At 36.9% G+C, this 14,174-nt stretch overlaps 2 protein-coding genes across 4 annotated transcripts in view; one reads left to right on the top strand and one right to left on the bottom strand.

Moving 5' to 3' along the window:
• The first annotated feature begins 52 nt into the window (after nucleotides 1-52).
• On the top strand, nucleotides 53-2,320 carry LOC131795471 (uncharacterized). The gene is made up of 2 exons (XM_059113049.2): nucleotides 53-379; nucleotides 1,366-2,320. Exons 1-2 carry the CDS (start codon nucleotides 58-60, stop codon nucleotides 1,851-1,853), a joined length of 810 nt encoding a protein of 269 aa, XP_058969032.2. The 5' UTR covers nucleotides 53-57; the 3' UTR covers nucleotides 1,854-2,320.
• Nucleotides 2,321-2,807: 487 nt separating this feature from the next.
• Nucleotides 2,808-14,174, bottom strand: part of LOC131795470 (WD repeat-containing protein 90) — a 35,363-nt gene continuing 23,996 nt past the window's right edge. Inside the window, exons 18-37 of one of the 3 annotated variants that reach the window (XM_059113046.2) lie at nucleotides 13,793-13,921; nucleotides 13,427-13,557; nucleotides 13,042-13,082; nucleotides 12,672-12,940; nucleotides 12,272-12,527; nucleotides 11,545-11,750; nucleotides 10,736-11,002; nucleotides 10,381-10,428; nucleotides 10,022-10,094; nucleotides 9,179-9,250; nucleotides 8,804-8,915; nucleotides 8,531-8,618; nucleotides 8,331-8,420; nucleotides 7,474-7,596; nucleotides 6,757-7,009; nucleotides 6,354-6,484; nucleotides 5,756-5,929; nucleotides 5,100-5,222; nucleotides 4,323-4,407; nucleotides 2,808-3,933 (exon numbers count right to left, since the gene is read on the bottom strand). In XM_059113046.2, coding sequence (XP_058969029.2) covers nucleotides 3,770-3,933; nucleotides 4,323-4,407; nucleotides 5,100-5,222; nucleotides 5,756-5,929; nucleotides 6,354-6,484; nucleotides 6,757-7,009; nucleotides 7,474-7,596; nucleotides 8,331-8,420; nucleotides 8,531-8,618; nucleotides 8,804-8,915; nucleotides 9,179-9,250; nucleotides 10,022-10,094; nucleotides 10,381-10,428; nucleotides 10,736-11,002; nucleotides 11,545-11,750; nucleotides 12,272-12,527; nucleotides 12,672-12,940; nucleotides 13,042-13,082; nucleotides 13,427-13,557; nucleotides 13,793-13,921 — 2,835 coding nt within the window. In that variant the 3' untranslated portion in view covers nucleotides 2,808-3,769. Of the gene's footprint in view, nucleotides 3,934-4,322; nucleotides 4,408-5,099; nucleotides 5,223-5,755; nucleotides 5,930-6,353; nucleotides 6,485-6,756; nucleotides 7,010-7,473; nucleotides 7,597-8,330; nucleotides 8,421-8,530; nucleotides 8,619-8,803; nucleotides 8,916-9,178; nucleotides 9,251-10,021; nucleotides 10,095-10,380; nucleotides 10,429-10,735; nucleotides 11,003-11,544; nucleotides 11,751-12,271; nucleotides 12,528-12,671; nucleotides 12,941-13,041; nucleotides 13,083-13,426; nucleotides 13,558-13,792; nucleotides 13,922-14,174 lie in introns of those variants that run through there. The other 2 variants (XM_059113047.2, XR_009341044.2) reach the window with 2 other exon arrangements.

Raw genomic sequence — 14,174 nt, 5'->3', positions numbered from 1 at the left:
TTCCTCATTTGCCATTATCTATCCTCCAGTCTCTCGCAAATCAAGTATTCTTTCAATATGGCGGACGCCGGTAGTGGGTTACGAAAGTTTACCACGGATTTGTCACTATACGAAAAAGGAAGACCAGAATACACTCAAGAATCTGTTCGATTTCTCCTTAATCGTGTCGGTGTACTACCCTGGGACAGGAAGGAGCCCATAAAACTTTTAGAGATTGCCTCTGGAACTGGAAAATTTACGCGAGCTATGGTTAAGGAATTAGAGGCAGAGAGAGCTAACGTGGAAGTCATTGCCAGTGACTCTCAGGAGGTGATGTGTGACACGTTCCGAAAACTTGTCCCTGGAATCGAGGTGCATCACTTCCCGGCAGAGAAAATCGGTGAGGCACAATCCACGCCATCATGATGTTTGACTCCCTCTTGACCTTCTAACAAATTATGTTGAAAAGAACCCATTGCAGCGAGTTATCCATTTCTCGGTTTACTACATAAGAGAAGCCCTCCCTTGTTTTTTATTTAGAATTTGACTTATCTCTTTATTCCTAAGAGCGGTCGTAAATATACCCATACAGGCTCTTATAATTTCGCAAGAACTGGAGCTTGGGCCACCTGTGCACGCACACACTTTGATCTCTAACATGCGGAACACTAAATTTTGTATGTGGAGAGCAGCGAGTCAAATCAATCACGTTATCCCTATTCCTTGGGAGGACTTTGAATTTTCTCTTTTTGTCACACTCGAGATGATACCAAAAACACCTTTCGTAATTTTTTTTTTTTATAGAGTTTGTTTGACACGAGAAAAGGTCTTCAAATTTGTAATCCATCCTCAGAAGGGGTTAGGCAGTGTTAGTTTTGTTTTTGTTCCTGCCTGGTCTTTGGTTGTAAATCTTATTATCTTCCACTTGCTTTTCGCTTGCAGTTTGGAACATACACGTACCAGCTTGTTCTATCATACGAGATAATTGATTGCCTTTTAACTGTCACATGCTACTGCCCCCCCCCCCCCCACACACCTCTACCAGGTTAGATAGTGTGATCTTGCAATATGTACCCCGTAAGAAAAACCGGCAATTTCTTAATGCTCCAACTTTGGAAAATATAGTAAGTTTTGAGAGTCTGTTTAGAGGCCATAATATTTGTAAATATAATTTAATTTATGGTGATAACTATTTCAATTTTTTCTGTATCAACCTCATCTTATTAGAAAGAGTATGTTGAGGATAAATGTTTTGATAAATGTCACAGTTTTAACCAGTCAAAAGCATGGTGAAAACAGTGGCAAAAGTTGCACCCTCATGCATTCTCCTTTTCAGTGCTACATTTCTTGTCTGAATTATTCCTTTGTCTTGTGTTAAACTTTCAGCTCTGCCAGATGAAAGCATTCCAGTTATAATTTGTGCACAATCATTTCACTGGTTTGCCAGTGAAAAGTCTGTTGCTGAGATTTGTCGTGTTCTTAAACCTGGAGGCAAGTACGGCATGATTTGGAACCATAGAGATTTTTCTGTTCCATGGGTGAGAGCTATGCAAGATATAGTCAATCCATTTGTGAGACAAAAAGATATGCCACCTGATCCTAGAGAACTAAAATGGATGGAAAGTTTAAATGGCTCTGGCAAAGTTACCTCAGTAGAAAGGGACATTAGCTGTAGAACATACCTGGAAGGAGACATTGATAAGATAGTGTCTGTGATCATGTGTATCAGTGCAATCAGTCAGAGCAGCAAAGAAAAGAGAACAATAGTTGAATCTAAGATTAGAGATATTCTGATCAACCACCCTGATCTAAAAGGGACACAAATTTATAAGCTACCTTATATCACAGATATCTGCTGGTGTACTAAAAAATGATAAATCTCCATGATTTTAGTTAGGGTTTGCAAAATATTGACATTAGGAACAATAGACCAGCAACTTCAGGCATATAAAGAAATTTGAAAGCTGAAGTGCTTTGGTGGAATAAAGTGCAATATTAAGTAAATGACTTTTCAGTACTCAACTTGAATGTATAACAGCTATTAGGAAGCCCCTGTTTTGTCATTTATTTACAAGGAAGGCTAACAGCCTTTGGATTATTCAGGTTATATGATGTTGATTATCTTGGTCTCAAATTCTTATATAGTAATTTAGTTCAAAGCAAATGTATTGAAAGGTAATTAGCTAACGACAACAACTAGGATATGTTAGAAAGTGGACCTTAAGATCTTAATTTAAATTGGTAATTATTGTTTAGAAAATAAACATGTCTATCACTAGAAAGATTTGGCTATGTATTGTAATACAATCTGCAATGTTTGATTAGGATAAAGAATATTGAAAACATGAGCCACATGACTTATATGTATCACAAGCATGAACTGGAAAACAGAACTGATTACGATATTTCCTTGAATAAGCACCTATGCTCTAAAAAGTGCTCACCCCCTGAGCAGATACATCAAACAAGCACCCCCTCCTCTCCCACTTTCTTAAATAGTAGGAACAGAAGAAAAACCCGTTTCTAGTGCCACCCTGTTTATAACTTTTTAAGCTTCAACTACAGCTGAATCACTACAGGTTAAGAGTTTCTTAACAAGCACCCTCAATTCAACACCCTCATTCAAACAAGTGCCCCTTCTTTTAGCTGAGAATTAATTAAGCACTTGGGCACTCACTCTATGAAATACAGTATAATGGTTATTACATAGTGAATATATTCAATTCAAACAGCTGTCCTTTGGACACAAAACACACATGGACAGTTGAAGTAAAATCAGTACTACTTGTGGGAATTTTAAAGGAAAAGTGAATTATTATTGTGTGATCTGCAAGGAAAAAGACTTTCAGTTTAATGCTACTACTGACAGTGAGTGTAACACTGGAATTTATGGAGACAGTTTGTGGATCCTTGGGTTGTTGAGATCAAATGCATTTTACATCCACACACTTATCAGTGGTATTATTGCATACAAAATAACCAATCCTGGTAAGCATGTAAACTGCTGTGTAAAAAAGTCTGCCACAATTAATCACAAAATATTAACAAATTATATTCACACGTTGTTTCTGTGATATTTACAACAGGACTGTATGCAACTAGTACGTACAACACTCCATAAACATGTGACCCTCTCTAGAAGTCATGTCGTTTACAGACTATGCAATCACTTTTAAGAGAGAGCCTTTGAGGCTATTTACCACATTGGGCCACAAAGACAACAGATTCAGGTTTCAAACCATTTCCAGAAAGAATTTACATCAATACAATAAAATTTTCTATTCTTTTAAAACATTTCATGGCTTTTCAGGAGACTCAGATTTTTACCCTCTTCATTTACAGAGGAATTTCTCAAGAGAGTTACTTGACCACCATGATATACATATTGGTGGAATATGCTCACTTGTAACATGTTACTTTTAAGTTTGTGAGTGTTGTGATGTGTATGATTTTGTGTATATAAAATAAGTGTTGCTTTTTTGAGAGCAATATGTCTTGAGAGTTTTCATGTTACTTTACTTTTCACTATGCTACTGTTTTGCTGTTGTTTTTGGGACATTATGCATTTGTTTTCCAATGAAATTTCTATCATTTGCTGGATGTTTAGGTCAGATTCAGTGGGATCATCCTGTTCCCCAAATAGTTACACTTTGCACACAAATTTCACTCTACCCTCTCCTTCCTCTCCAGTCAAACAGGCTAGATCTTGTTGTACTGTACTATCTTCTCAATTCATCCTCCAAGTATGGAAATGTGCTGTTATAGGAACCCCAATACTGGTTCATGCAACCTAATCAAGTTCAGCCCTGACATTCCACATCAAAATTTCTGACTGGCTTGTTGAACACAGTAGTTCCCCAGATGGGGCAAACCTAACATTGCTCACACCATCACAGTGTCCCATGAAATCCTGAAAGCTTCCCTCATTGTAGTCCATCAGTTTGACTAATCGCTCTGTAAGTAGAGCAAAATAGATTCTCATCGTAAGGGTTCTTATTGATTATAAAACAATTGAGATACTACAAGAGATACTACTTCAGCTTTTGATTTAAAAACTTTTTTGTGTTCTTCTACAAGAGGGACAAGGTTGGGTTCCCTTATACAGGGAGTTACAATTTTGCATTGCGTGGTTTACAAACCTTTTCATTCTGAAAATGGTATTGCTTGGATATTGCACAAAGATATGTAAAAGTAAATTTGACTCACATCAAAGGTTTTGTTAGATTTAATTTCCAGGTGTGTAGAGTTTTGCTTGAGCTCAGACTTGTGCTGTGGGTTTCAACTAAATTTTACCACAATGCCTTTCAAGCAAAAAAATAAAATATATTGTAACACCAGACTACCTTCTGTTGCAAAAGCAATGAGATGTCCCATGGGTGATATATCCATGGAGGTCACCCACTGAGTGAGTGCTGCAGTACGTACAACCTGAAAAGAGACATATATTAGGATGCGAAAAAGTTGACCCCTCACAGCAAAACAAGTCTGAAAACTGAAGGCAGCCATTAGAATAGGCACCCCACAACCACAGTAGTCTTTATGAATAGTTTAATTGTACAGATAGTAAATAACAAGTGAACATGCAAACTTCCTGATTTAGATATATACATTTTAGCATTTAACATCAACTCTCACAACAAGGCTGTGGGGAATAAAACCAGTAAATTCTGTTGTTTGCTACCCAGGGCCTCATGCCAAGGTCTTCATGTTAATATTGAAAATTAACATATTGAAGTTTGGTTCTTGCAAGTGACCTTTCTGCAATATTGGAAATATTACTCTATTCTGCAAACATGGGACAGTGCACCATTGGTTGAAGTGGGATTGCATGACATCATAGTTATATACATTGAAGATGAGTCAAGACAGGGGAGAAATGAGGGTCGAGCTGCTAAAAAAATATTTTACATACAACATTTTCTATTTTGTCTTTGTAATTAAGAAAAAAAAAACAAACAAAAAACAAACAAAAAAAAGGGAGAATTATCCAGAGTCTCCTAATTTGTGTTGATAACAGAACCAATAGAGTGAGGAAGATGCTACATTTTGAGTTTGGAAATTTTCAATTTTATTAAAGTATAGTGCAAAGGGGAATTCTTATGGTACTGGAATGATGGTACCTTTTTCTGAGCCAGACTGTAGAACTGAACAGCTTTCTGCATGCCATAGCCAGTGTAAACAACAATGTCAGGGTCTGTAGGAGAGAATTGGGCCAGGCTTGGAGGCAGCTGTGAGAAGTGGGCCTGTTTTAGGTGATATTCATCAACAAATAAGCTTCATGACAAGTAATGTCACTCTCTAACTTATAGCATGATGAAGTCACAGCAAACAGTTTTATACAGTTATTGATTCTCGCAATGGTATTATTTTGCCCACTGGTCAAGACCTAAAGTTTATAATTTAAACTCAGTCTAATCATTTGGGATAGGGAAGTACTGACATGCCCTGCTGCTGGTGGCAGTGACTATAGGGTTTCAACAATGTGAGCCAAAGTAAACATCAGAGTGAAGGGACTGATAATGACTCTCAATCTCTTAACTACTGACAGCAACCCTTGTAAAGACCACTCTCAGCTGAATGGCAAGACTTCAAGACACATCATCCTCTTACATTGTGGGCATTGTGCAAAGTAACCATTACATTACTGTTACACTGTTACAAGGAGCCCTTCAAGTTCATAATAAATTAAACTAGTCTAACAACCATGCTAACATCAAGTATGAGATTAACACCAAAAACATGTCAAATATTCTTAATATATTTCTATGTGACATACAGGGTCCCCTCTCCTAAGAGCTTGTCCATCAGGTCCAAAGGGTGGGGCAGGAAATGTCAGCCAGTCTACTAATTCACAGAAGTCTTTGGACCAGTCAGCACTCCAGATACTGACGCGGCGATCAGCACTTGCTGCTAGCCACAGCAATGGGGATGACATTGGGTACTGTTGATCCTGTGGTGGTGTAAAGAAGAGTTACCAAGATATTTAACAATGTAATGTTAACTCTCTTATATTATTTAATAATTGTAAGAAACATGTAAAAAAACCTAACTTTAAGGCTAAATTATATAAAAAATCACTACTTAACGAAAGAACTGCATGCATGCTAACTTGCAAGATGAAAGCCATCATTGACTGAATTGTGAAGCAATGAAAAAGATATTCAATTTTTTTAAATTTAGCATGGAATTCATCGTCCGTTGTTGAATTTTCCTATGGAATCTTGAATTATAACTTAAGATAATTTAGTCTTCAAAGAAAAAGTTACACTGTAGCTTACAGTCCAATTATGAGTGGCATTTCAACAGGTATAATGCAAAATGCATGTAACAATGCAGCAATGTTCATAAGAAAACTCTAGGAAACTTCAGTTGACCTTGATAGATGAGATGTGAATACATGTGATTGGTGCACCCTTGTGATCATTCAGAAGTCTCACTGTCAACCCTGTTGAGGGACTACTGATAGCCAGCAAACCATCTTCAGCACCACTGATAATCACTCTTCCTGTAACAGTTATACATGTATTACAGTGTGTTAAAGGTTAATGAAGTTACATGCATAATTCAGCATAGTATTTTGCTGTCTTCTTTGTTTTTTGTGAAAGAAGTAACATTAAACCCTTCCACAATGTATCCCAGACACTCTGACCATCTTGAAGCTCAAGAGAAGAGCCACATGATTTGTAAACTTGTTTTTTAGTGTAAATCTAGAAACCAGAAGAAACACAAAAATATTTTTGGTGAAAAACTGCACCAACATATGACGTATACTCTTACCGAAAGATGAGAATGCTATTGCTGTCACTGCAGCAGCATGAGGCTGCATTTTCATAACCATTTCCACTTTACCCAAATCAAATATTCTGATAGTTCCATCACTGTACCCAGCAGCACAATGTGAAGGGTGAATAATAGTCTCATCATCAGGTTGAGGCTGTGGGTGGACAGTTGCGATAGTCTGTCCCTCGTTTGTGACAGATTTAGTGGGAGTGGCAGTTGGTACTGGACTGAAGGATACACAGTTGCAATTCTGGAAAAAATTTAGTTGTTGATAAACCCACAAATTTAAGGCTATTTTTTCTACTTTCATCAAGATACATGCTTCTTTTCTGTATGTTCTCCAGTTTGACTTCCTGAACATCCAAGTTTGCCTCTCCTTTTTCAAAAGGAGCAAAATGCTTTCCCACTTTAACGGACACAAGGCTTGAAATTTGGGATAAAATTAATTGGGGAATATCACCATGAAGCTCAAAGTTTTCCAAAAGCTTTGATCTCTGAAAACTGTTCCCTTCTTGAAACAGATGATGTCTGAGAATTGACAACTATACAAGCAGAGTTTGGTATCAAATGGGGACTCTTACTTACATATTCCAACAGTCTCAGTTGAGGAAAATTTTAATCCCATAAACAATTTAAATCAATAACATGCCAGTTAAAATATGATGGGTTATTATTATCACCAATGAAACCAACAAATAATCTGCAGAATTATACCTGTCCAAGAACTTGAAACTGAAGATGTTCCAAGTTATCCTTGCTCCAGAGATGTAAGATTCCATCAGTGCTACATGTTGCAAAGTACTGGTCATCTGGACCACTGAAGAGTAAGTCATTAATCTACAAACAGGAAAAATGATGAATCATCATTGAAAATTGTTTTAATTAGGTATCAGCACTAATATGTTTCTTGTTATGGATAATATCTGAAAAGATAAGTTTCTAGAAATTTATGGCATGCCTAGTCATGCTGACATGCATACCATGGAACTTTCTAGAATATTCTAATAGGTCATGTAGTTATGATGTAAAACTACCAAAACAGTTGTGTTGTAAGATTCCTGAATGTTCTAGAGTACTTTGTAAATGTATACATGGACTGGCACTCATGTGGTAGTAGTTGTTGTTGTTGTTATTGTTGTTGTTAGGAGGGGCTGAATTTCTGGATAGATAGACTGAGAGAGATCTACTGTGGAAGATTGTTCATTTCAAGGAACTTTGGAGAAAATTGTGAGTTTGTGTCAGTGGTGAGCTAAGATATAGACTGTGGTAGGCTTAAGCAAGTTTATAGAGGATAATAACTGTTTCCTTGTTAAGGATATCACTCGAAGTTTAATAAAGTAGTTGAGTTTGTAGGATTTTAGTGTTCTTTCTGATGGTTAAATCAAACTATAACATTCTATACTCAGCCAATCACTACATCATGCTTCAAAACTGAAAAGACAAGGTTACACTATCATGCTAAACCATCAAACTGGTTAACTTAGCAATCGTAAACCAAACTATCAGGAAGAATGAATGATCAACATTGAGTGTAGGACTTCCTATAAATCCTTCAAAGAAGCAATACTCACCTTCTGTGCATGGCCACTGACCAACCTGATACTGGTTCTTTCATCCCAGTTGACATACCATAATGTACCTGATGATGTACCAATAATGCCCTTTTAAAAATAACACAACATGAATTCCATTAATTCTGTTAATGTAGTAATGATTGTATAGTACAGTGACACAAAATCAACAAGAGGTGCAAGAAAAGAATGAAACTCACAGTTTCCAATGCTTCATCAAATGATGCAGAAATAATGGCTCCATCAAGTGTCATTTCGTCTTCCATAACCAAACCATTGCTGGATAATCTAAAAAAAGTACAGATTAATAAAATTCTCTTTTTCACTTGGGTGGTAATAATTGTTAAATGTGATGGAAACTGGGCATTTGAGAGAACTTTCCATGACTGAAGTACAGGAAAGCTACTGGAATCAGGCATAAAATTAAATATTGTCTGTGTTAGCTGTGAGCTTTTCATTGTGGTTTATTGTACCTAGTGGCATCTCCAGGAAGTCGCATCTCACTCACTCCTACAACGGACCACAATCTGAGATTCCCTGAGGCACTGCCAGCAATAAGAGTACCGCCATATCCCATAAGCATACCTACAAAAATTTAATCATGTTTTTAAAAGTCAGAAATGTACCACTGCATGTACAATATATGGTATGCAGTAAGCAATTTTGGTTGTAATTGATTTATAGCAGTGTTCTGTGTTTGCTCATTGTATCTAGTATTTCCGCCATCTCTCAGGGACCTCGCCAAAACATCAAAGCCCATGTGACATTTGTCATGTTTACAGTCATCCATTCCATTGAAGGCTAGATTTCTCCAATGCCTTTTTCTAAATTCTACTACACCTGCATACCAATTTCAGCAGAGTCTCCTTCCCAGTGAATGAAGCACTTGTTCTGCCTGGTGTCCCAGGCAGACAACATTCCTGTTAAAAAAAGAGACACATTTTACCTATTGCCTCCTCTAATGTTTTTTTAAATAACCCTTCAACTCCAAAGAGTAACTAGCTTCTAATTTCTCAATACAATATCATCCCTGAGTCAAACTATTACGTCACAAGGATAAAGGGAATGATAAGCAACAAAAGAGTATTTTGAGCATCAAACAAATTATCTTGGTCAGTACTACAGGAACTACAGGAAACGTATAGGGAGCAGTGTGGAGAATATGCATTCAGATGCTGGGGTGTACAGGGTTAATTGGTCAAGAACTCAGATGTGCACATGGCAAATAATGACTCAGACCAGAACAGTGGGCTGTGGCAGAGCTCAGAGGGGACCACAGGAGATTCAGTTCCTGCTTCTTCTTAACACCCAACATACATATTTCCTTGTAAATAAGTTACAAGAATTTGGTGTTGGATCAAGATAACAACTTCTACTCAATTAGTTGGAATATTCTTAATGCCTGTTTGGGGGATATTGTAAGTATATTATAGGGAGAAGTTACATATCGATCACTTAGGAGAGTTTAAGGGTTAAGAGACAAAGGGTAGAAGTACTTCGTTCAAACCTGAAGAAAAAAAAAAGTAATCCCTCTAACTTGGCTTCATAAAGTCTAAATAAGTCAATTGAAGAACAGTTATTGCACAATGAAGTAGTTGTGCTGTCAGAGGTGACAAGAAAGTACTATGCATTACAACTTCGACAGGTGTATATTGTTTAGACTAGCAAATCACTGCTGGGTGTTTAAATACCTGAGCTTGTAGCAGCATACATAGTACTGTCTCCTGCATACCAAACAGCTGTGAAATCATAATACTCATCTCTCTGTGAAGAAAATTAACTTAGTTCTTGTAAAGGATTCACTTATTGTGCATTGTAGTATGTTCTTTATGATCCTTTTCACAGCAGGTTGCCTTACAGTACTATTAGAACTCTTCAAAAGTAATAAAACTGATATGAAAGAAAGAAATCACGATAGCCAAATAAAGCCCTAAGACCATTTGGGAGATTAAAAAAGGGGAAAACTACCCTACAGGTTGTTTCATGGCCTTAGAAAAACTCATACTTCTGAGAAGACAAACAAAAGCAAAAATTAATGAAATAAACTTACAACTTTCTTGGACTGTGTAAGTTCATCTGGAACCTCTGGCTCATGAACCTAAACAATATTGAAGAACTATTAGTTGCTCTGAAAAGACTTTGGTTTCTCATTTAAAAAGCTCTTTCCCTTATCCTTGACTTGTATGAGTGCTGCTGTTGGGCATGGGGGGATACAGTGTTTGGGCTGATCACATTACAAAATAGGCTGTAATAATTGTTTGGTAGGGAAGGGGGAAAAGTTATTATTGATAGCTGGTTGTCTGAGGGAAATGTTACACATCTGATTACAAACCCCCTTCAAGCTCTAATCCAAGGTTATTGATTTTCAGTTGTATTTTAAAAAAGTTAAGCTAGTGTTTACGTACATTGAGTGTCATCTGATCACCAGTCTCATCCAGTAACCAAAACAACACAGAGCCATCTTGACCCACGGAGCAAAATTCATTAGCAGTGTATGGATCCCACATGATGTCATGAACTGGATGCCTGGCAAAAGAGGAGGCAAGGACTACCAAGTCTCTTGTGCTCCAAACCACAACAGAACACTCCCTGTAATCACCCACTGACACAAGGAATCTGTCATCACGGGAATATGCTAGACAGACTATCTCATGTTCATGGTGGGTTAGAACCTGAAAGAAAATGACTTGTAATAAGGAGATTAATTAAAAAAAAAAAAAAAAAAAAAAAAAAAAAAAAAAAAAAAAAAAAGAAAAGAAAAAAGAATTGAAGAGACAGGACAGGAGCAACATGATGGGACAGAGATTAGGGAGCAGTCCAGAGCTCAGGTTAAACAATGGCAACAGTCTCATTCATTTGTGTTCTTATGCAATTTACCCATACAATGCCTCTTACTACACAACAGTAGAAAAACACTAAAGGAAAAAGAGGGGATGTGGAGGTTTACAAGAAGGCATTTGCAAGTTTGGTAATGGTTCACAAGAATGCTTGAGTCAATAAAACTAGTAAAAATATCAGTTATTAAATACAATAACACTCTCTAGGTATGATGTTTGTGTAAGGCTATGAAATCTGACTCTGCTATATGTAAATGACCATGTGAGAGATAAATACTACACAGTTACATTCTTACCAACAGCCCCTGTGCTCACCAACTGCATTGATTATTTATGCAGTGCAAGCATGTGCATCAAAGTAAACGCAAGAAGCATACCTTTTGACAAACTCCATCTGGTAGGTTCCACAAGAGGATCTGACTGGCTACTGTATCAGAAGGCCCAGAGGCTGAGGCCAGCATCAGACCATCATGCTGTAGGGCTAATGTGGAGATCTCTTCTGTGTGCCCCATAAGGTGCCTTTGAGTACCAGAATGAAGGTCCTCTATGACCACAAGACATCCACTGGTGTAGGCAAAGAGGCCTCAATAGAGAGCAAAAGAACATTTATTTAATAAGTGACTCAACTTAATTCAGCAGTATGGTAAAAATGACATCATCGATTTAACATGCTTTGAAACTCTAAGTTGTCAAAGGTAATATTAACTTTTTACATTCCCCCTAAACATTTCAATACATGACTAAGGTAACTGGTGATGAGTAACCAAAAAAGTTAACAACTGGAGGGTATTATCCAGTCTTAAAAACCTTTTGCTGCTGATTAACTAACAATGTACTTTATTTGTGCCAATATTTTACAGATAGTGCAAAACTATTTTCATTTACACCAAAGATCATTTATTGAGAGAAAAGTAGAAAAATTAATGTTCTAGACATTCTTCCTATTTCTCCAGACTCCATGTTGTATCTTGAATCTTCCTTTGATATTTCATATTGAAAAAAAAAAATTGAAAAGAAGATAGTGAAAATCTTCAGGCTAAACATAAATTTTATAATATAATAACCAGTTTATGAAGTTTGTCTATTATCTCACTGTAAAAATACCTGTGTCATATTTCCACACCAAATTCTTCCTTCCATTCCCATTGTATCCAAGAACAGATTTTAGCTGGAGTCCTGCTTGGTTTGGAGGAGCTGTGTATCTGCGGTCGGCCAAGGAGGAAGTCCTTGCACGGCACCTGTAGTGTCTAGTGACCTTAGGGACAGGATGGTCATCACTGTTTACTACTCTTGATCCACCCGGTTGGGGAACATTGAAGTTCAATCTTCTGGCAGGAGATTTAGTCTTGACGGGGGAGCCCTAGGAAACAATGTGATGCAAAACATGGGGTGAGTGAGTCATTTCACCAATGATACACACAGTACAGAGCAACAACAAAAAAAACAAATCAACAAGTAATTTAATTTAAAATAAGAAAATTGTAAATGAAAACTTCATTCTTACAGATTCACCAGTGTTGAGCAAAACTTGTTTTTGGGGGCTTTTACTTTTCTCTGAAGAGTAACTATCATGAACTTCACTCTGCAGCACTCTATCAAGGGTACCACGAACATTTTCGCTGTCATGCACATCAGCAGGAATTGGGCTGATGTCAAACTGAGGAGGTTCATATTTAGTTGGTACTGGAACTGATTTTCTTGGGATGACTGTGTTAGGATGACCATTTGGTGGACTATATGGTCTTTCAGGAGTGATTTTCACACTTTTTTCTGCTTACATATGACAAAAATAAGGACAGTTTAATTGGTTAGTCTTAAGGTATGTCTTACTTTTTTTCTTGGGAAATATTTATAAGGATGTCATTCAACAATACCTGCTAGTTCAGGAATGTAACTTTTCTGTGGGTTGCGTCCTCTGGAAGGTAATCACCAAATCAGTAATCGTTACCATAATTAACATGCAATTCATCCAATTTGAATGAGTTTTAATATTCTGAGGAAATCTATTGTACAACATAAATGAACATGGAAGACCCACAATGTTTTGCATGACCCTAAGGTTACATACTAGTATCAACTGAAATAATTAGAAAAAAATATATATTCATTCAAGGTAATTCATGCTGGTGTTATCATAAAAACTGTTTGACACTGTTTTCAAATTCCAGGCAAGAGGATTTAAAAACTGTTCTTATTCATATGTATTATGTTTGCCAATATACAAATAATTATCCTGCTTTTTGATGGAAAAAAACTTACCCATTCACTTGTATCTGCCTCACTCTTCCATGAAAATCCCATAACAAAATGGCCTCTCCTACACTAATTAGCCCAAGATTATCTGGAGTGAAAGCAACTTGCTGAATGTGATCTGAATGGCCAATAAAGACCTATTTAAAAAATCGAAAAAAAGACTTTTGATTGTGATTTCCTGTTGAAGTTGGAATGATACAGAGATCATGAAATATGCAAACTTTTCTGTATGATGAGTCAAGGTTTCCCAGCCAATCAAGGATCTTTTCTTCATCCCTTGATGACAAGGAAAAGTACTAAACATGCAAGATTTCAACCCAATCCCAAAATTTTAGCTGTATGTGAGGTTTCTTTCCAACCAATTGGAACTACCTGAAAGTTAATGTCCAGTCGCATATGATAATCCCAAATCTTTACAACTTTGTCTCCAGCAGTGGCCAGATATTTTCCATCACGGCTCACAGCTATACTTGAACAGTTACCACGATGAATATTGGAAACCTGAAAGGTATAACTAAATTAGTGTTGCAAAGGACGTGGAACTTCATCTTTACAAGTGTTAGTCTTCACCAGTAACATTTTTAATTTAAGGGCCTGCTATGTTTCTCACATCAAATCAGTATTCTTCTTAGCTGAGGAGGAACTGACCAGTTATGCCTTTACAACTACTCAAACCTTTTGGGGTTAACCCTGTAACTCCCAAGATCTGATTGTTAATTCTCTCCTCTAGCTGCTAAACATTTCCTTGTAAATT

This window comes from Pocillopora verrucosa, chromosome 8 (genome assembly GCF_036669915.1).
Source record: "Pocillopora verrucosa isolate sample1 chromosome 8, ASM3666991v2, whole genome shotgun sequence".
In the NCBI taxonomy this organism is placed as follows: Eukaryota; Metazoa; Cnidaria; class Anthozoa; order Scleractinia; family Pocilloporidae; genus Pocillopora; species Pocillopora verrucosa.
This window is presented reverse-complemented; position numbering and strand designations above follow the sequence as displayed.

Coding starts and splice junctions, on each gene's coding strand:
- LOC131795471 (XM_059113049.2), top strand. CDS start 58: ATGGCGGACGCCGGTAGTGGGTTACGAAAGTTTACCACGGATTTGTCA. Junction 380..1,365: donor CTTCCCGGCAGAGAAAATCG/GTGAGGCACAAT, acceptor TTAAACTTTCAG/CTCTGCCAGATGAAAGCATT.